This window comes from Drosophila sechellia, chromosome X (assembly GCF_004382195.2).
Source record: "Drosophila sechellia strain sech25 chromosome X, ASM438219v1, whole genome shotgun sequence".
In the NCBI taxonomy this organism is placed as follows: Eukaryota; Metazoa; Arthropoda; class Insecta; order Diptera; family Drosophilidae; genus Drosophila; species Drosophila sechellia.
Window position 1 is genome coordinate 19,377,314 of NC_045954.1, and position 19,391 is coordinate 19,396,704.

Genomic DNA, 19,391 nt, shown 5'->3' on the forward strand with positions numbered 1-19,391 from the left:
TAATATATTTTATTTTATTATAATATTTTTTGTTGTAATATTTTAATTTGATTTTCTATTAACATGATATAGTTAAGTATTAAGTAAGTGCAAGGATATATAACTAAGTTTTTTGTAATAAAATCTTAAATAAAGGGAATCGTAAAAAAATCACCTGTCAACAACTCAAAAACTGGTGATATACATTTTTATTCAACTAAGAAAATGCAAAATCTAAAACATAAATCACGCCTTGTGAAAATATTCGAGGTGGACAAAATGTATTTAAAAGGAAATCTCTAGATTCAGGTGCTCAGAAAATGTAGCTATTTATAGCTGTTTTCTCGCTAAGCTAGCGGGCTTTTCCAAATTTTGTTGTTAAACAAAAAATATATTATATTTAAAGTTTTCCAAGCAACGTTTTGGTGCGGGAGAAAAACAAACAGACAAAAACTCTCATTTTGAAATTCTTGTTTTGAAAATATATTTTTAACGGAGGTTTAACAAGACTTATTTATTTTTGTCAGTATCAGTCATAACGCAACTGACCCATCAGCCCCAATTTTTTGTACTTTCACCGGAACCATAAAATTTTCAAAGTTTTATTCTTTAAAACTTTGCGTTACCTTTCGATTGGTGTATCACTTCTTATGGGCCAACTACAGCAGATTTTCATTTCATGTGTATTTAAATTAGTCGCCTTCGCACACTTTCCTGGTGCGCTTCGGCACTACGTGGATACCTAGATTCGCATGTAAAAGACAGAAGGATGCGTTTCCGACTTTATAACGTATATATATTCTTGATCAGGGCCAATAGCCGAGTCGATCTGCTAGTCCGAGTCCTGTCAGTCTGTCCGTGTTTCCACATGAACGTCGAGATCTCAGGATCTATAAAAGCTAGAAGGCATACAAAATCTTCCCCAAAATCTATGATATGCCATAAAAATTATTGAATTCCCCGAATGAATTTCCCCTTGCTGAGTATCTGATAGTCGCGGAAGTCGACTTTAACATTCCCTATTGTTCTGTTATTAAGCTAAGATATTTATTATAGAGTATTTGGTTTGCCGTATCAATATTATTCGTAATAGCATAGCTACATTATTAGGTACGCGCCAGAGTTGGGAATACCCCATTTGTTTTTCCGGCAGAGGGTGTATTTGGTAATTGGTCACACTGCTCCAAGTGCCGGGTACGATTCACGTTGTCAATTCGTTCGTTTGGAAGTGGGTTTTCATATCGAAGTGGCCGAGGAACTCGGAACTTGGAGCGCGGAAAATGTCCACAAAGTACGGCAAGCTGCAGCAGCAGTTCCTCTGCTGCTATCCGGTGAACAAGATGGCCTGGTCGGTGAGTAATCCATGTGATACATGACCCGGCCACCTGTTGAATCGGCTTGGTGTCCATTGCAGTCGGTCAAGCTGCCCCTCAACTGGGAGGATCAGCAGGAGCTGTTAGCGGCCACCTGTGGCCACCCGATGAACCAGTGCTATGCTGTGCGCCGCAGCTACCTGGAGGCCTTCCTCAAGCACCTGATGCACCTGCTCGGCGATCAGGAAGATCTGCACGACGATTTATACAGCAGCTTCTGCGGTCCGATGGCGGAGAACAAAGCGAGCACAGGGTCATCCACGTACGCCTACAAGCACTATCTCCTCGAACCGGGCGCCCACATCACGCTCCGTGAGTCCACCAGCTTCGTGGCCGAGGGCACAACGGGATTGTGCACCTGGGAAGCGGCTCTGGCCCTCGGTGATTACCTCCTGCAGCACCGCGACCTGGTGCGTGGCAAGAACATAGTGGAGCTGGGAGCCGGTGCCGGTCTCCTGGGAATCATGTTGAAACTACCGGCCCTGCAGTTGCAAGTGGGCCAGGTTCTGCTGACCGATGGCAGTGAGCCCTGCGTCCAGCTGATGCGCGAGAATATCAGCCTGAATTTCCCAGACACGCCCAAAGAGCAAATCCCCCAGGCGGAGCAGCTAAACTGGGCTGCGGTCAGCAAGTTCCCCTGGGATTCGTATGCTAAAACGGATCTTCTGATGGCCGCCGATGTGATCTACGATGATTCCCAGTTCGACGCACTGCTGGGTGCCATGGACTATTTGTACTCCCGACGAGGAGGTGGCCTGGAAACCCTGCTGGCCAGCACAGTGCGAAATGTGGACACGCTGCACAAGTTCATGACCCAGCTGGGTGAGTCAAGTCACGTCTCCAAAAAGAGAACGCCCCCATAAATACGCATGTCTTCCTCCAGGTGACAGTGGCTACAAGGTGACTCCATGTGCCAACGTATCGGCCTGTGCCAGCCACTTTTGTCGCGATCACACCGCCGCCGTCCAGATTATCTCCATAAGACGCTAGTTTTAGTCCTAAAATAAACCGACACCGCGTAAACAAACACCCACTATCTGGAACCCACTTAACACCTTGATTGTACCTCTACTGGGATTGTTTGGAAAATTGGAAAAGTATTTACAGCTCTTTCTTGATCATAGACATGCAACTGCAGAACCTTTTAGGCGGATCATATGAAAATGTGTATATCAGAAGTTTTGTATTTAATTTCCAAAGAATCTGACTTAAGCTGTAACGGGCCCAGACCTATATAGTTTATAGTTTATATAGTGCCATATATCAACCAGTGGAAATTGATAGCTTCTTCAACTCAGACTCCTATTCCTGTTTCTACACCAATCGTATGTGGATGAAGACTGAGAAGTCTGTTTATTTTCGATTCATTAAATACTGAGTATTTGTGATAAGATAAGAAAGTGTGTGTACAGCTCGGGGGCGTCGATACCCGAGCGACCTAAGCTCAAATTCGGGCTTACTGGTTGATGGTGGGAATGGTGCCGTCGTTCAGCCAACGGACGTTGAGCTGCTCGATCTGGTGCTTCATAAAGATGATGCCGTACACCTCGTACTGGATCTCCAGCAGCTGGGCGCGATGCGTCCGGGGCACCTTCATGCCCACCACGAGTGCCAGCAGCGAGGTGATGATGAGAAAGACGAACCCCTGGGCCATCAGAGTGCTCGAGTCGGTGGCATAGAAGTAGGAGTTCTTCGCATCCGCCACAAAGTAGAAGTACACGATGCTGGTGCAGATCAACTTGAGCACATAGGAGATGCATATGATGCATTCAGTGAAGCGCAGGTGGGTGACCTCCAGCAGGAGGATCTGCTGCTGCGAGTACGACAGGCCAAAGAGCACGAGGAGCAGCCAGAGCGACCACCTGGAGTCCGTTAAGCTGCAGAGGATCATGGCCAGCAGAGTGAAGAAGATGAGGGCCACCTGCGAGCTCACATAGGTGACCTTTACCGACAGGAACCACTGGCAGATGAGGGCCAGCAGGCTGCCCGCAAAGATCACCCAGAACATGCCGTCGATGTCGGAGAACTCTGTCAGCCGGATAGCCGGATTCAGGGCAAACCAGTAGACGAAGTACACGAACAGGGCGAACTGCACGGCCTCCGTGAAGAGGAGCAGCAGCATCATGTTCCACTGCTGGTTCTTGGTCACGTAGAAGAACTGCAGCCGCTTGATGACCTCCGATCGCTGCTCGAAGATGCTGCCATTCGAGTTGGCGATCCGCAGGTCGTTGTCCATGCTGTTCACCAGGTCGACGGTGCCCAGAAAGTGGAGCACCTTCTGGCCCACCAGAATGGCCAGCACGACGGCCGCCACACTCAAGTAGGTGCCGGCGAAGTTTACATAGATGCCATCGATCAGTTGCTCCGTGGTCACCGTCTGTCCGGCCAGCTCCTTTACATTCCGGCTGTAGGAGGACACGATCAGGCTGACGGCGGACGCCACGCCCAGCAGGTAGCAGCTGCAGCTGCCCGAGAGGAACAGCGACCTGCTGCCCTTGGAGCTGATCGTGTGCAGAAAGCTATAGCCGGCCACGAAGGTCATGCTGTGCGCCAAGTACGATATATAGGCTCCAACGTGGTCTGCAGTGAGAATAGTAGTGGGATTAAGGAATTAGAAAAACTCTCTGAAATCATACATTCGATTTAAGAATTTCGATCTTAAAATCTAGACAAGATGGAATCATGCTAAACATACTCAGATCGAGATCGAACCATTCTCAGATTGCAAATGACTCTCCCATTTTTGTAACCTCCCCCTTATGACCCTCTTTCAGAATCTTAAGCCCGAAACTGCTTTCGTCTAAAAATTGAGATTGTTTTCTTCTCGGAATCAAGAAACTTTCTTCTCCTGAGAATGATTGATGCCACTGAATACGCTGAGCACAACTGATCTCGGTTTTTTCGTTCTCAATTTTTAGCATGTTCTCACTTTGAAAAAACTAATTTTTGAAATGCATCATATCGAAGAAAGGGTTTCTTGATTGGGAGATAAATTCAAGTATTGTTAACTGAAACCTCTTTTAAAACTTATATGTAGAACGTGACCGATTATGGCATATAGAAACAGATTGATTTATTGATTAATAGCCCTTAGAAATGACTCACCAAATCCATCGGCAAAGTAGAAGCAGCTGCCTATGAGATTAAAGACCCCGGCTGCCAGGAGTAGCCATGGCTGCCAGTAGACGATGCACTTCTTCACGAACTTGACCGTCAGCATGGCCAGGGCAGTGACCACCGCCCAGCAGGCGCCCAGGATCAGGGGTCCATAGTAAATGAGTCCAGCGTTGAGGTTCCGCTCCGCAACAAAGGCGCAGATCGTATAGCCGAAGATCATGCCGCAGGGCAGGAAGCACAGGCAGACTGGAATTGAACGAGGCGTAATCTCTGGACACGGATCTTCCTTGGCTGGGGTGACTCACCCACATAGCTGGGCGCATATTTGAAGAACTTCAGCACCAGTTTGCCCCACACATTCGTCATTTTTGCGGTAGATTAGCGTTAGTTAGTCCAGCAGCAGGGATAGGAAGGTTCGCCTATCGAAGGAGCTTAGAGCATTGTAGTGAGCAGCTGGAGTGGAGGTGATGCCCACGATGCGACGCCGGACAAATGGCAAATGGGCCGGTGGAAGTCCGGCGGAGAATTCGACTGCGACGAAGGCGGCGCAGATAAGGCGATAAGATAAACCAAGCTGAAACGACCAGGTGCATGTGTGTGGTGGCCATGGATACACGGGCGGAAAAGTTGAGGATTTGGGATTATCTAGCCATTTCAGCTCGGGCTCATGAATTATGATAGCCAAAAAGAAATCCGATTAGGATGCGCATCTTGTGTAGAAATTCGTTGGTTATAGACCAAGGTTTTTTGTGTACCTAAATGTATCTTTTTTTGAGCAAGTATCTATCTAAGGCATTATTCGAAGTACTATAAATGCAAGCATTTTCACATTTTGTGTAAATATCTTTACCCCAGTTTCCTGACCCTTTTTTCGCCAGTGTATCCCAAAGTGAGTGACTAATGCCGCAATGGAGTAAGCCACTTGGACAGATAAACAGATGTCCACCGGTTGATAAGCCCCTTGGCAGTTGGCCCAACTGAGGGCCCCTACTATTTACCACGCAAATGTACAATTTTTGGCCTTTCGCATGCATAAGAAAACGATGTGGCAAAGGCCATTGGGCCATTCCAACGATAGGGCTTAAAACTAATCTGAAATGGCTAATGGTGATAGGTGTACGGGGCAATAGAACGTCCGGCGATAATGCTTGGGAAATTGATTTCAATTCAATATTAAATGCCAGCAAGTACCTTATCAGGCGCAAGTGGGGTGGTGGGTGGGTGGGTGGTTGGTTGCCAAAGTGGGTGGGGGTGGAGTTCTTGGTTAGTTTGTTTACCTTTGAGCGGAAAATTGATTGCAGCCGAGAGCAAAAAAGAGAGAGAGTTGGCAGTAAGAAAATAAAAGACCATGCGAAAAGATTATGGTCGAATACATTTTAAGATGGCATTCCCAGCCTACTTAACAAACTATACTTAATTTTTAGAAATATTAAAAATAACTAATTCTAAATGCTTAAATATCTCTTATCGATTGTGTTTTTAGAGTATTCATGTTATCATGTCATACATGACATGTATTTGTTATGAAGTTAGAAATTAACATTTTGTATAACAAATCAAACAAATAATAATATAAATATAACTTTATCAGACTTTGAAATTAGTTACTAACTTACATAAGTCAAATACTTGTTTATTAAAATTTAAATTGTGTAGAAAGCAAAGATTTCTTTAAACCCTCACAAAGCGGCAATTCTTCCGATTTTAGTATCTTTTGATTTAACTATGCCTGCTTCCTTTCTTAGAGAGATGATGTTCCTACACACATACTCCTAATTGTATTTACCTGCTACAATTAATACTAGGTAATTATTTCGGGCAGTGTACATTTGCGACGTCACACCAACACGGCGATTCCACGAGCTTGGGAGAGCGAGCAAAACGCTCAGTTGCATAAGCGTCCCGATACGAGAGAGGATGTGCCCAATGCGCCTGTGCGCTTCCCAGGCGCAACCATGACACGGCAGCCCCGCCCCCCTCCTTCCTGCCCTCCTGCACAAACGGAGCCGAACCGGCCGCCCAGGCAGCGCTTATCCGCTGGCAGGGCACCCCAATGTCTTGGCCCTGCCTTATCCCCGGCTTTCACTTCCGCAACTCGGCTGCGACGACAGCTCCGGCACTTGCAGGCCGAACTCGTACCACCCAGCAGCCACCTACCAGCAACCACCAGCAGCTACCAGCAGCTCCAGCGTTGCGAACAGACCCATTCCTTCAGTTGACTTCGCGTTGGCGGTAGCCGGCAGCCGCTGCTGCGATTGCAAATCAGAATCGGAATCCGGATGCTGCAGTCAGTGCTCCGGGGCGACTGAATGGCAATGGAATTCGACGGAGCGCTCGGCACCGATTATTCCGCCAGATGCGAGACACGGCAGCCACCAGCGCCCAGCCAGCCATGATTGTGATGAGCATCTGGTGCAGCAGCCTCAGCCTGAGCAGCCGCAGCCTGGCCATCGCCCTGGTGATCTGCGTGACTCTGGTCTACTTCTCCTACAGCTTCAACGCCTGCCTCCTGGCCAGCATCAGTCGCAGCCTGCAGCAGGTGATTATGACCACGAATCGCTGGACAATGTCCAGTCACAAATATCCAATGCATTTATGCACGAAAACAAACGGATAATTGGAAAATCGAATATAAAGTTTGGCTACAGACATGTGTAGAGTGGAGCCTATTCAAAATCAGGGGGTTGTAATAATCCCCAGCGGTTTCAAAACATTTAACAAGCTGTCCAAAAGTGTGCTGTGAAAAGTTTAAGTTTTGTCTGTCGCTGAACTTTGCTATGTTATATATGCACATTTATTGTTGCCTACTTTTCGGCATACTTACAATTTTGGGCATTTTCCTAAGCCAATATGTTGATATGTTTCGCACGATGTGTGGCATTGACCTCTGACCTCTCCCGCGCAGAGCAACTTACGCAACCTACTGGCGCTGACCTCCTCGCCCCGCAACGAGACCAATAACGCCACCAACAGCAGCAGCAGCAGCAGCAGCAGCGGCAGCAGGAACAGCTCATCCACCACCGGTGCTCCGCCGGCACAGACGGTGACCAGCAGCCTGGTTGGGGCGCCCAAGTATCAGCTGCTCCGTCAGCAGGGGCTCCAACCATCGCGCCACCTGCCCGACACGCTCATCATTGGCGTGAAGAAGAGCGGGACGCGGGCGCTGCTCGAGTTCATCCGCCTGCATCCGGACGTGCGGGCCGCCGGCTCGGAGGTGCACTTCTTCGACAGGCACTACCAGCGGGGACTGCGCTGGTACCGCCACCACATGCCGTACACCATCGAGGGCCAGATCACCATGGAGAAGACGCCCAGCTACTTCGTCACCAAGGAGGTGCCGCAGCGCGTCTACCACATGAATCCGGCCACAAAGTGAGCTTTTCTACGTCAATCCTATTGTGATCATAGTCGTAAATTGTTACTCATCAGATTTGTCTGTTTCTATAACATTTAAACTTCCTAAATTCTTAAAAAATTATATTTTTAGAATGCTGCTTTATTCACAAGACAATTGACTCATAGCATCCTTTTTAGCACCTATAATAGAAGTGTTGAAAAACGCAGAGATAATTTAAATGTGAGAGATACTTTTTAGGGCAGATTTGATATATTTTGAATATCGAAACCATACTGTGTTTTTGATTTATTTCGCAGTACTTTGAAGCTTGCATTAAATCGTAGCATACTTAAGAGCACCTATATCCTTTTAAATATGTGCTTTATACACAAGACTTTAGAACTTGTATTAGGTCTTAGCATACTTTTAAGCAGCTTAAGTATAATGGTTTCTGGAATACAACATTCGATTTGATAAACATAGAGCAGATTAACGTTAAATTCTGAATGCATTATGCGTTTTACATTAACCCCACGTATATGGACCAAACTCACTAGCATATCTTCACTTAACCTCAATTTTCTACGCCCTTAGATTGCTGATTGTGGTGCGGGATCCGGTGACGCGGGCCATCTCCGACTACACGCAGGCGGCGAGCAAGAAGGCGGACATGAAGCGCTTCGAGCAGCTGGCCTTCGTCAACGGGAGCTACTCGGTGGTGGACACCAACTGGGGGCCGGTGAAGATCGGCGTCTATGCACGCTACCTGGAGCGCTGGCTGCTCTACTTTCCGCTCTCGCAGCTGCTCTTCATCAGCGGCGAGCGGCTAATCATGGATCCCGCCTACGAGATTGGACGCGTACAGGACTTCCTCGGCCTGAAGCGCGTGGTCACCGAGAAGCACTTCTACTTCAATGCCACCAAGGGCTTCCCCTGCCTCTTCAAGTCGGAGGCCCGCTCCACGCCCCACTGTCTGGGTAAGACCAAGGGGCGCAACCATCCGCACATAGATCCCGGGGCCATCGAGCGCCTCCGGGAGTTCTATCGGCCCTTCAACAACAAGTTTTACCAGCTGACGGGCATAAACTTCGCCTGGCCATAGGATCCACGGCTGGGTGAGTAGACGGAACTGGGATACATGCAAGGCTAGTACCGAAATGGATTGGATTGGCCAGAGACTAGGGCAGAGGCTAGGCACCTTCACTGATCTGCTCAATTTACATATCACATCCATCCCCATTGGAGTATGCTTGACTATCCCTAAGCCCTAATTCCTAATCCCTAATATCTGGTATCAATTTCCGTTTCAGCAGGCGCGAAATGAATGGAGTTTGAGAATAGGAGATATTGTTGTTGCTGGCCACGGCAACGGACTGATATTGTTGATTGCATTTTTGATACATATAATTGTACTTATATATAGTATATACACACACATAAAGTTAGTGCTCAATTAATTGTAGCTTTATCTGGAGACAAATTCAACGAAGTGCGCCCCCTGAAAAGTCCGCACTCAAACAATACGGTTCCTCACTCCAATTCAAATGAAATGAAACTCAACTCACTCTTCCCACTATACTCGAAAGTCAGGCAGTTGGACGTGGAGGAGCCACGTTCGATCCGAGATGGACATGGTTCCCCCGTCCGCTGGGCACACACATTGCTATGTACTACCACTACCTAAGATCATTATACCTAAGATCATTATGTGCATTTATATACAAGAATAGTGAAAAAATAGAGCTTACTACGAAATTCCTACAGTCTCCTAAACTAAACAACATATACAAAATATTGTATGCATAGTTCCAAGAATTTCAATTGCATGACTCAACCAATACGATTGCTTAGCCAATTTCAATTAAAACACAAACTAAATAAATCGACCTTAAATCTAGCCAGCCGCTAATAAGATTGTTATCTTTCCATCCGATTTTATAGTTCAACATTAAGTAAATCGCACTGGCAGGGTTTAACTTTTTAAATTTTTATAGTTTATTGATTTCATTTCATTTTGGTTTTAAAGTGATTGTGAACGATTCACGGTATGCTTCTTGCTTTGTTTTCAACAATAATGATAATTTCTTGGTTTAAGGTTTGTGTGGTCTTGTTGCTTTCGACTGCCACTGGGTCTCTTTTAGTTTTAAGTACATTAATTAAATAAATTGCGGTGGTTTGTGGTTCTTTCTTGTTGCTTCAAGGCAATTATCCAATTTGCTTTCGATCTGCTTCTATAAAATATGTTGGTACACGCTACATTAGAAAATTATATATTATTTTTTGGGATTTTTGTCGTTTGTTGGTTTCCTGCTTACGGTTATGAATTTCTTTAAAAATAACTATGCATAAGTGGTGATCGTAAAAGTAACTATGGTAACTATACTCTTAACGAACTAGGCGAAAATAACTTAAATCCTATAGTACGGTTTGCCTTAGCCTACGTAGCTACATGTTCTTTGATTTGATATATTACATTTATCCGATTGGTTTCGGTTTAGGAAGGCGGGTGGCCAGTAAACGAGATGTAAGTGTGGGCAGTGCGTCCCCGTTGGACTACTTCAATTAATCTTCGGCCAGTGCGTCTTGGAGTTGGCGCACGGTTGTCAGTCCCACACCACCGGATGATCTTCTCGCCTTTGCCACCTCATCGAGGACCGCTTCCGACTTGGAGCTCTGCAAGCGCTTCTCGCAGTACAGACTGCCCACCGGCCTGGCCATCGATGCCGACAAGCTCTTGGTCACAGTGGAATATCTGAGGGCTGACGAGGACTCATTGCTGCCACCGGTCCGCTGCATGATTTCCGGCTCACATGTATTCACATCTCTCAGAGCCGTGCGCTGGGACTGAATTAAACTTTCGATTGGTGGCGGCGTTGGTATTCGCTGGCTGCGATTCTTGATGGGAAACTTGTTCTTGGTGCAGCTCAAATCGAGCTCCAGCGTATAGAAACGTCCGCGTGTGAATTGCCGGTTTTCGTTCTTTAGACTTGTACTGGCATTATCAGATGCGCTTGTTCCAGCATCAGCGGAGTTTGAAGTTGAAGCACCTGGCACCAGCTGGCTTGCTGTGCATGTGCCAATGCTGCTACGATTGCTGTTTCCTGTGGGCAGGGCTGTATGAGCGGTGGTCACCGAGCTGGCCTGGGTGCCAGCTCCACTGCCGTCGCAAACATCCTCACCGGAATCATTTTCGCCGTCGGTACTAGACAACGAACTCTCCGTGTCGTCAATGTGCAGCTGGTTCCGGGGCTTTGCTTTCGTTTGAGCATTGGCCGGTTGATCGCCAGGCGATGACTTGTTTATCCGTGGCGACTGGTCCATTAGCAGGTTCTCCCAACTAGTCTCATACACGCTAGCCAGTTGGGCCGCCGGCTTAGGCTTGAGAATCGTTTGCTTGAACGGCATGGCCTGCATTGCCGTGGGGGCGGTGGCCTCTGCTTTTTCCTCAGCGGAAAACTTGCGTGCCCCGATTATGAACTGAGGCTCCACGTAGAACGAGTCGAAATTAAGGTCCAGAAAGAGCTCCTGCAGGAAGCGGCGGGCTATCATCCGATAGCTACTCCGGCCCATCGTTTTGCAGGACTCCGAATAAAGGCAAATATCCTAGAGATAAAAAAGTGTTAAGTACGGACCATCATTTGGATTTCAAATGAGTCTCACCTGGAAGGCGTGCGGGTGCTTCTGCTTAAGCTCCAACAGAGCCATTTTCGACTGCTTGGCACTAACGGGATTTGCCAGACGCTGCACGTTGTACAGGATGGAGGCCGTAAGCCTGTCTGGCAGGCTATCCTCGCTCAGCATGCTCTCTGGCGAATGGAAGCTGATGTCGGGCCCAAGTGCCGCTGAAGCAGATGAGCCGCTCTTTTTAGCCAAAACTGGTCCAGCCTGGATGCCGGCTGCGACCAGAGCTGCTGCTGCACTGCTGTACAGCTCGCAGGGAGCGAGGGATGCGCCGCCTCCACCATTACTATGGCTGCCGCTGTCATTGCGCTGCTGTCGCGGGGAGCGGGCACAATGGAGACACAGACTTCGCGAATGCTTGGCGCCTTGCTGCAGTTGTCGTGGTTGTCGCCGACTCGCAGACGAGACGTCCGACAGCGATGATATAACCGATGACTCGTCGCCGCCCTCATTGGTGAGTGAGTCATTGAGACACTGTGGCCGGACCATGCTGCTCAGCAGATTTATGCCCACTATATCTTGGTCCTGGATATCCCGCGACACGTACGTTCGACTGAGGTTGCGCGTCGGAAACAGGTCCAGAACGTTCTTAGGCAAGCAGATACCCGCATAGCACGGCCCTTTCGAATCATTAGGAGGCAGAAACTTGGGAGCGTTAAGCGTAGGCAGCAGCACATTCAACTCGTCCGCGGAGAGGCGTCTATGAGCAGATTACCAAGCAACGCTATTAGTACCTATTAACGCGACTACCATCCACAAAGGATGACTCACCTATAAACATCGCTTAGCTGGCGGTCCAAGCTGCGCACTTTGAGCCGGCGATGGGAATAGGTCCAGTCGAGCTTGCGCATCTGAACCTCTGGTGTGTCCAGTATTTCCGCAAAGTCGTAGAACTCCGACGATGATTCAGAGAATACGGGTCGACTGTGCTTGCGCAGGAAGCGTAGCTGAGCATAGCCCTTCATCGCCATAGGACTGAGGGTGGAGGGCAGCATACTGGTGGCTAGGTGATGTCGACGGATCAGCTCATCGCTCTCGAGCAGATTGGACATGCTTGGAATAGGACTCAAAGGGAATTGCTGCAACTCATTGGCTGCGGCGGCATATGCAGCTGCAGTGCGTCCGGTCACCGATTCGCAGCTGCTAACGCCGGAAGTGTTTGAATCTGTGCACGAGTTGTAGCGTATTCGATGCTGATACGGCGTTGGGTAGAGAGCAGCTCCCGACATCGTGGCCACACCACTGCCCAACAAGCTGATCACATCCGTGGTCTTCGATTCGGATAGTGATCGCTGGTGCTTGCCCTGGCGCAGATTGCTGCCCTCCGGCAAAGTCTTTGATTTCGCAGCCACTCCAACCAACATTCTGGGGTGCACATCATCGGTCGTGGTGCGAACACTGTCCGAGGTCGTAATCGTTGTAATCGGATCCTGCGCTATGGGATGCATACCGACGACTGTGCCGGCTACACCCCCACCACCACCACTCGCATCGGTCTGATCGGCGAGCATGTGCCAATAGTCTGAGCCCGTTTCGTAGAATTTTTCTATATAGTCATCCATCATGGTCACATTGTCCGCCGGCACGTCCTCGTAGTAGTGCCGTACCGGTGTGTACTGGCTGGACATCCAATCTTCCGGCTGATGGACGGGCCACATTGTGTTCTTGTCATGTCGCACGCTCAGCCAGTCTGTAAAACATTGATTTTTCAATTAGGATACAATCAGTTTTTCAAACATATATGTGACACTTACTCAACTTAAAAAGGATATTGGCACCTGCCTGTGTGCCTGCGATAAGTCCTAAGGCACTAAAACAGGTAGCCCGCACGGAATATACCTCGCATTTGGTCACCAGAACAATTAGCTTCTCGTATAGCCTACAAACAACAATAAAGAACTTTGTAACATCTTGCATCTTTTGTGTTTCATTTGGTGTATACTCCTCTTTCAAATTCGTAGGGCACGATTCGAGGTTATGTAAGTCACTCACCTGGCATTCAGTTCGACAAAGTATTCAATTCCATTAGAGTGGGTTGAGGCGTGGGCCAGTGCCCAAATAGCCGCCTTCAGTTCCAGGCACTCGGCATCGTCCGTGCATTTGGCGCGTGTGAGCAGTTCCAATAGCTGCGGCAGATCTCCGTGCTTCCGCAGAGCTGTCATACCCTGGCCAGTCTTTGCCATTTGCCCGTACAGATGGGGTGCAACGTTTGGTGGTACAGTCTGTGGTCTCTGGTTGCAATTGCGACGCGAGTAGTAGCCATCCTCGTTGCGGATGTGCAGCGTCAGGCTTGAGTGGGTGTCGGCTTCCACCAGGAGCACGTAGCGCTTGTTGTACCCATTCCGCCAGTAGCGGATCTCCTCCTCGATCCGCGCCATCGTACTGTTCAGGCCGCGGGGCAGTGAGTAATAGCGGGCCATCAGCAGTCGTCCTGCATCACCACGATGCGTTAGATTCGGCCACCGACTGACAATCTCCTCCAGGTAGTACTTGTCGTGGCAGGCCTCCTCCAGTACATCCATTGCTGCCAGCCCAACGCTGCGGTCCGTATCCCGCGTTTGGTTAATAATCAATGGAATGCCCCATACCTCAAAGTGAGGCAGACGGGCACGCAGCAGCACTGCCATGAACTGGGTGCTGTACAGACGTCCGCGTGTCTTCGCCGACGTGAGCGCCTTTTCCAGCACCTGACGTGGTAGCTTCTCGTAGCTGTAGTTCAGGCCGGACACAATGAGCTTCACATAGCAGACGTGGTCCGTCACCCGCACCAAATTGATCAAGCTGAAATTAAGGAAATCTCGATTAGCGAAGGCCTTACTAGGTTTACTTAATATTGACTGAGTTAAACCCATCTCCCATCTGATTAGTCGATTCGTTTTGGTCTAACATCTTTAGATAACCCGACAAGATTTAAGTCAAATTATGTACATATCACTCAGCACTCACTATTCAAATACGGTGGTGTTTTTGAGTACTTCGATGCCTTTTACGGTTCGGCACATGCGTCCGATGTAGAGGAAATACTGCTGACACATCGTGTTATTCATATGCTGTGGACTAAACAGACAGTCGTGTGCACGATTCGATGTGGTGACGGCCGCCAGCTGTTGGCTGATGTCCGAAAAGTAGTCGGTTATAAAGCGCATACATTCAAGCTGCAAATTAACGAGTAACTTTAGGCTAGTTTTACTTATTAAGCCATCATTGAGAGAACCTACCTCATTGCTGGACAGGAGGACGTCAATTAAATCCAGTCCGGCACTGACATAGGTAGGCAGGCTCTGTCCAGGCACCAAATCCTGGTGAGAGAACCGATTGTTGCGCGGCTTGTAGAAGTCCACGAGTCGCTTCAGGAACTTTCCCTGGGTGTAGTCCAGTTTGCGGATTAAATTCGACTGCAAATGTTTAGATGAGAATCATTCTGCATATTCCAAAATATTATCTGATTTAGTTTACCCTCAGTATGGTGGTGATAACATCCCAGTCCCAAAGATGCGCGTCCGCTTGGCTCAGCACACGGGAGTCTGTCAGCAGCCGATTGAAGGCTCGGAAGTTATCAAAGAAGGCTTGCGGGAGGAACTTACGCTTCAGTCGAAAACTGGACCTCGACGAGCTCGAAGCCTGTGAGTTGGACTCGTCGCTGGAGGAGACAGAATCCAGCCGAGAACGATCGAGGGTGCCGCGAAACTGAGTGGCAGGCGGCACCGCAAAGGCCGCCGCTTCCGCCGTTTCCTGCAACTGTAGCACAGGACCCGCCTGCTCCTGCACGTTGAGGTGCCGACGAAACAATCGCGTCTGGATGAGAGCACCGCCCTGGATAATGCTGTCTAGGAATAAGCTGCACGACGCCGGCCGCTGGCGCAGCAACTTCTGGTAGTTTTGCAGAGCGGCCACCGCCGCATTGGCCTGCTGGTTCCCCAGTGTGGCATGACTCACCAGCGTGGGCAGTGCCGGACTCGTACAGCAAATATCCGGGGGCAGGTGGGTGTGCATTAGCTGCAGGATCTTGCCAATCAGCACCGTAGCCTGCACCGAGACGAACTGGTCGCTGCTCACCACAACCTCGACGAGCGCATTGAGGAGTCCAGTCTCCAGGAAACAGTACAGCATCAGCGCCAGGTGCTGCTCCACTACGCTCGGTGCACGCGCCGCCAGCGTTGGCAGAATGGAGCGCCCTTCGGCGGACACGAAGCCATTGCTCAGCAGCCACGTGTCCTGGAAGTCCGACGGATCCACAGCCTGCAACGCCACCGCATAATCATCCGTCCAGGTTGGCTGCGGCAGCGTGAGCAGCTCGTACAGCAAATCCAATATTGCTTTCTGTTCAAATCGCATGTTCAGTAAGTTCAGGTCGATACTAAAAGGGGAATGTACTCACTCTGACTTCGATCTGGTTCAAATACAGAGCGTCGACTATTGCTTTCAGGCCTGAGGGTTTGCTAGGATCACAGAATTCGAGGGTGCCCGTCCAGCTGCGCAGCACGGACAGCAGTGCCAGCCGACAGCTGGTGTAGCGAAGTTCGCGCGCATCCCTGCAAGATAGTTTTATTTATAAAAGAATGATGTAACTGATAGCGCTTATCTTTGAAGAGCGTACAACTTCTGAAAAAAACCTCAGTAGATGTTTGTGGGATAGTCTTGTTCGATTTTGCAAAAGTGTTTTGCCCGATTTAAGTACTCATTTAGAGCATGAAACGAGGTCAATGGCCATGCTGCCTTTAGTTATCTATTTTAGAATTTCATGTTTGCATCCGCTGTTTAATAATCTCAAAAGACGGCGGATGTTCGGATGTTCATTGATTATTTGATTAGAATTTAGCAGCAGATATAATTACTCTACATTGAATTACTTTCGGCGAATTGATGAGTGAAGTGAATCCGTGTTACATCTGGCTTGATAAACTGCTTTTGGTTTTGGGGAACCCAAGGAGGGATTGCTGGGACCTTTACTGGGACACTCACTTGTTCTTATCGACGATGCTCTGCCGGTAGGTGAAGTCGCAGTAAGGAGCTGCCAGGCAGTCCAGCCGCACACCGCAGATGTTCCTCGTCTGCGGCCACTCGAGAAGGTACAGAAGCACGCCGCACAGGCTCTCGGCGATGCGGGGATTGTGGCACTCCAGCACATTGCGGGTAATGGAGGTGACGCCGCCGCAGACGATCAGCAGCGCCGGATTGAGCACAGCGAACTCTGCCAAGGTGGCCAGGCAGGCACGCAACAGATTGTCGTTCTCCTCGATGCCGCTGTCCGCCAGCGAGACGAGGCAGCGCACCACCGCCGGACTGATGTCCTCCGGCGCGATGGCCAGCATCTTGCGGACCAGCTTCAGTGCCTGGACGCGCTCGTCGTCGTTCTTCAGCATTAGATCGATGGAGCGGCAGAGCAGGTGCTGCAGCTGCAGTGCATTGAACGCCTTGATGTCCTTGGGCGTGCTAATGGCATACCGGATCGTTCGCAGAGCCGCCGCTCGCACTTGGGTGAAGGTGTGCACCAGTGAAGCACTAAGGCTGCAATTAAGGGCGATCAATTAGCCATGTTAGGAACAATGGTTTCCACCACGGGCATCTTACCAGTAGAGCAGCTCCTCGGTGGTGAAGCGTATGTTGCTGTGGTGGGAGCCCTTTCGGGCCCCCAAACAGAGCGAGGCCAGCGCGTTGAGCAGGAACAGGCGCTTTGTGTCCCGCGTCTCCTCCAAGCAGAGCATCGAGTATATTTCGAAGGCATTTTCGGCGGCCGATCGCTGTGGATCCAGGCGATAGAAGTCCTCCGGATCCTGCGAAACTGCAATGGAGGAATAGTTTTATTTTCACTCTTATCAGATCTGTACACTTAAACTTAACTAAGCAAAACCACCTTTTATGAATGAATAATATGCCCACATCTATGTATGTAAATACATATGTTTAATAATATTATATAAATATTATTTACAATAGCTTTTTCAGATATGTTCAGATCATCATAGTACATGGGGTTTTTATGGGGTTTTTTTACGGTCAAGAGGAGTTGCACACATGCATGCACAAAGCGACTTGCATTAGAAAGCCATCAAAGTGAAATTGATCGTGGATCGTGGAAAGCTAATCAGCTCAGCCGCTGCCGCGGTCGCTGTCTCTGCCGACGCTGACGCAGGCTGTGCACGTGAAATGACAACAACACAGCGTCATAACAGTTTCGTTGTTGTTGTAGTTGTCGTCGTTACAGCTAACTGTACTTGCATGATGGATTTGGTTAGAAAGGGGGGGAGCGACAGAGAGAGAGACAGAAAGGAGAGAATACGGCGAACGAAGAAGAACGAAAGAGTGAAGGACACGATGAATGGAAGAAACCGAGCTGAGCATTTCGTATGTTATTGTTTTTGTCGTTCTAGTAGTGTTATTGTTGTTGTTGCTGCTGCTGTTGCTATCGCTGTTATTGTTATGGTCGATGTTTAGTGAATGTTTATGTTGTTGCTCGTGCTGCGTCATCGTTTTTGGGGGCTCTCTCTATGCTGTGGCGACCGTTCTATAAATAATCGGCCAACATGTAGTCGAAGAATTTGGTCAAATGGCAACAACAACAACAACAAAAGTAACCAAAATAAAACCAAGAAATACATAAATAAAAATAAAAACTAAATAGAAAATAGAAACGTGAAGAACAACAAATGTATAAATAACGGAGGAAACACTGAGGAGATCAGGAGAAATGCTGATCAGAATGCCATGCTGTCGATACATGCGTACATCACTGTTTCATCGCTGCTACATCGTTACCGTTATGCGCAGTGCTGCCAGTGTAAGCATACCCCCCTCCACCACATATTGTTGTTGTTGCTGCTAGTTGCCATCAATGTCAACAAAAAAAGGAACCCTATGCAACCAATTATTGGCAAAGTCCAATAAACAGAAGGCTGCTGGAGGGGTAGGTGGGGGTGGGGGTGAGGATGAGGGCGGCTCAAGATCCACAACAACAACAACAACAACAGCTGCTGCTGTAATGCTTTTGCCTCGCCGTAATGCAAAATAATGCAAACTGAATGGATTGGCGGGGGTCGGTGGGGCGAGCCATGTGAGACAAAAAGTCGAACGGAGTGATGTGATTGCGCCATTATGCCGATGCCACCGTCGCCGTGTTTGATGTCAATTAGCACATTCGTTACATTACCTTTGATGCGTAATTGTAAATTGCTCCGCTTGCCAAAACGCCAACTGGAATGTTGGGAGGCCATCGCGTTGCTTCGCCTCTTTTTCGGTTCGCCGATGGGGGCGTGGCGAGGCGGGTGCGGCGCCCTCGCCCGCTCGCCTATTAGCTGTATGTCGAACACACACCCACACACCACAACACACAGATCACACTTAAATATATTGCTTTTCAATTTCACTTGCTGCACAATTTACATTTTTTTTATTGCTCGCCGCTTCAATGTGACCGTCGTGGGCGTAGGAGAAATGACCAACTGCGGAGCGCCACCGCGGGCACGCGAATTTGGAATATTTACACGACTTCAAAGAAAAACATTTCATTTTACATTTCATGTGACATTTATATTTTACATTTACGTTGTACATTTACATTTTACATTGTAGGCTTACATTATTACAATTTTGCTTGCTTACTTCCTCTGAAAAGCTAGTCAGTAATTAAGTCAGTAATATTACTTCAGAAATTCAAGGACAGCTGAACCACACTCAGATGGGAATTCTAAACATCGTACAACTATTTTATATGCTTACAAAATCGAAATCAAAACAAATGCTGTGAGGGAAAATGTACATATTCTTCTGTAAGATTCTTTGGTGACATTTTTTATTGAAGCAATGTATGTCATGTGTGTTTGCTAATTTACATCGAATTGTTCGAGTGCATTTACAAAGTGAGGTGCACAATTAATTTTCGTCACAATGCAGCAATGCTGTTAACA

The 19,391-nt window shown here is 48.3% G+C and overlaps 4 protein-coding genes across 5 annotated transcripts; 2 read left to right on the plus strand and 2 right to left on the minus strand.

Moving 5' to 3' along the window:
• The first annotated feature begins 1,156 nt into the window (after positions 1-1,156).
• On the plus strand, positions 1,157-2,404 carry LOC6614971 (protein-lysine N-methyltransferase EFM3). Its single transcript, XM_032725558.1, has 3 exons — positions 1,157-1,331; positions 1,394-2,174; positions 2,236-2,404. Exons 1-3 carry the CDS (start codon positions 1,260-1,262, stop codon positions 2,340-2,342), a joined length of 960 nt encoding a protein of 319 aa, XP_032581449.1. The 5' UTR covers positions 1,157-1,259; the 3' UTR covers positions 2,343-2,404.
• Positions 2,405-2,678: 274 nt separating this feature from the next.
• LOC6614972 lies at positions 2,679-4,977 on the minus strand. The gene is made up of 3 exons (XM_002039353.2): positions 4,775-4,977; positions 4,458-4,715; positions 2,679-3,932 (listed from the first exon to the last, which is right to left on the minus strand). The coding sequence occupies exons 1-3, from the start codon at positions 4,833-4,835 to the stop codon at positions 2,809-2,811; spliced, it is 1,443 nt and encodes a 480-aa protein (XP_002039389.2). The 5' UTR covers positions 4,836-4,977; the 3' UTR covers positions 2,679-2,808.
• A 1,325-nt stretch (positions 4,978-6,302) lies between these two features.
• On the plus strand, positions 6,303-9,715 carry LOC6614973 (heparan sulfate glucosamine 3-O-sulfotransferase 6). Of its 2 annotated transcripts, none has more exons than XM_032724869.1 (4): positions 6,303-7,008; positions 7,375-7,841; positions 8,401-8,921; positions 9,117-9,715. In XM_032724869.1, exons 1-3 carry the CDS (start codon positions 6,826-6,828, stop codon positions 8,906-8,908), a joined length of 1,158 nt encoding a protein of 385 aa, XP_032580760.1. In that variant the 5' UTR covers positions 6,303-6,825; the 3' UTR covers positions 8,909-8,921; positions 9,117-9,715. The 2 variants fall into 2 exon arrangements, with proteins under 2 accessions (XP_032580760.1, XP_002039390.1); XM_002039354.2 differs by having other exon boundaries at positions 6,322-7,008; positions 9,120-9,715.
• Positions 9,716-9,777: 62 nt separating this feature from the next.
• On the minus strand, positions 9,778-18,901 carry LOC6614975 (rapamycin-insensitive companion of mTOR). Its single transcript, XM_032724868.1, has 12 exons — positions 18,635-18,901; positions 17,059-17,269; positions 16,450-16,995; positions 15,866-16,019; positions 14,944-15,807; positions 14,706-14,882; positions 14,434-14,642; positions 13,480-14,268; positions 13,242-13,366; positions 12,259-13,177; positions 11,467-12,187; positions 9,778-11,409 (listed from the first exon to the last, which is right to left on the minus strand). Exons 1-12 carry the CDS (start codon positions 18,696-18,698, stop codon positions 10,369-10,371), a joined length of 5,820 nt encoding a protein of 1,939 aa, XP_032580759.1. The 5' UTR covers positions 18,699-18,901; the 3' UTR covers positions 9,778-10,368.
• Between the last annotated feature and the right edge of the window lie 490 nt (positions 18,902-19,391).

Coding starts and splice junctions, on each gene's coding strand:
- LOC6614975 (XM_032724868.1), bottom strand. CDS start 18,698: ATGGCCTCCCAACATTCCAGTTGGCGTTTTGGCAAGCGGAGCAATTTA. Junction 14,643..14,705: donor TCCTCCTGTCCAGCAATGAG/GTAGGTTCTCTC, acceptor GTTAATTTGCAG/CTTGAATGTATGCGCTTTAT. Junction 13,178..13,241: donor CAATATCCTTTTTAAGTTGA/GTAAGTGTCACA, acceptor AATGTTTTACAG/ACTGGCTGAGCGTGCGACAT.
- LOC6614972 (XM_002039353.2), bottom strand. CDS start 4,835: ATGACGAATGTGTGGGGCAAACTGGTGCTGAAGTTCTTCAAATATGCG. Junction 4,716..4,774: donor ATATGCGCCCAGCTATGTGG/GTGAGTCACCCC, acceptor GTTCAATTCCAG/TCTGCCTGTGCTTCCTGCCC. Junction 3,933..4,457: donor CTACTTTGCCGATGGATTTG/GTGAGTCATTTC, acceptor TTCTCACTGCAG/ACCACGTTGGAGCCTATATA.
- LOC6614973 (XM_032724869.1), top strand. CDS start 6,826: ATGCGAGACACGGCAGCCACCAGCGCCCAGCCAGCCATGATTGTGATG. Junction 7,009..7,374: donor TCAGTCGCAGCCTGCAGCAG/GTGATTATGACC, acceptor TCTCCCGCGCAG/AGCAACTTACGCAACCTACT. Junction 7,842..8,400: donor CACATGAATCCGGCCACAAA/GTGAGCTTTTCT, acceptor CTACGCCCTTAG/ATTGCTGATTGTGGTGCGGG.
- LOC6614971 (XM_032725558.1), top strand. CDS start 1,260: ATGTCCACAAAGTACGGCAAGCTGCAGCAGCAGTTCCTCTGCTGCTAT. Junction 1,332..1,393: donor TGAACAAGATGGCCTGGTCG/GTGAGTAATCCA, acceptor TGTCCATTGCAG/TCGGTCAAGCTGCCCCTCAA. Junction 2,175..2,235: donor CAAGTTCATGACCCAGCTGG/GTGAGTCAAGTC, acceptor GTCTTCCTCCAG/GTGACAGTGGCTACAAGGTG.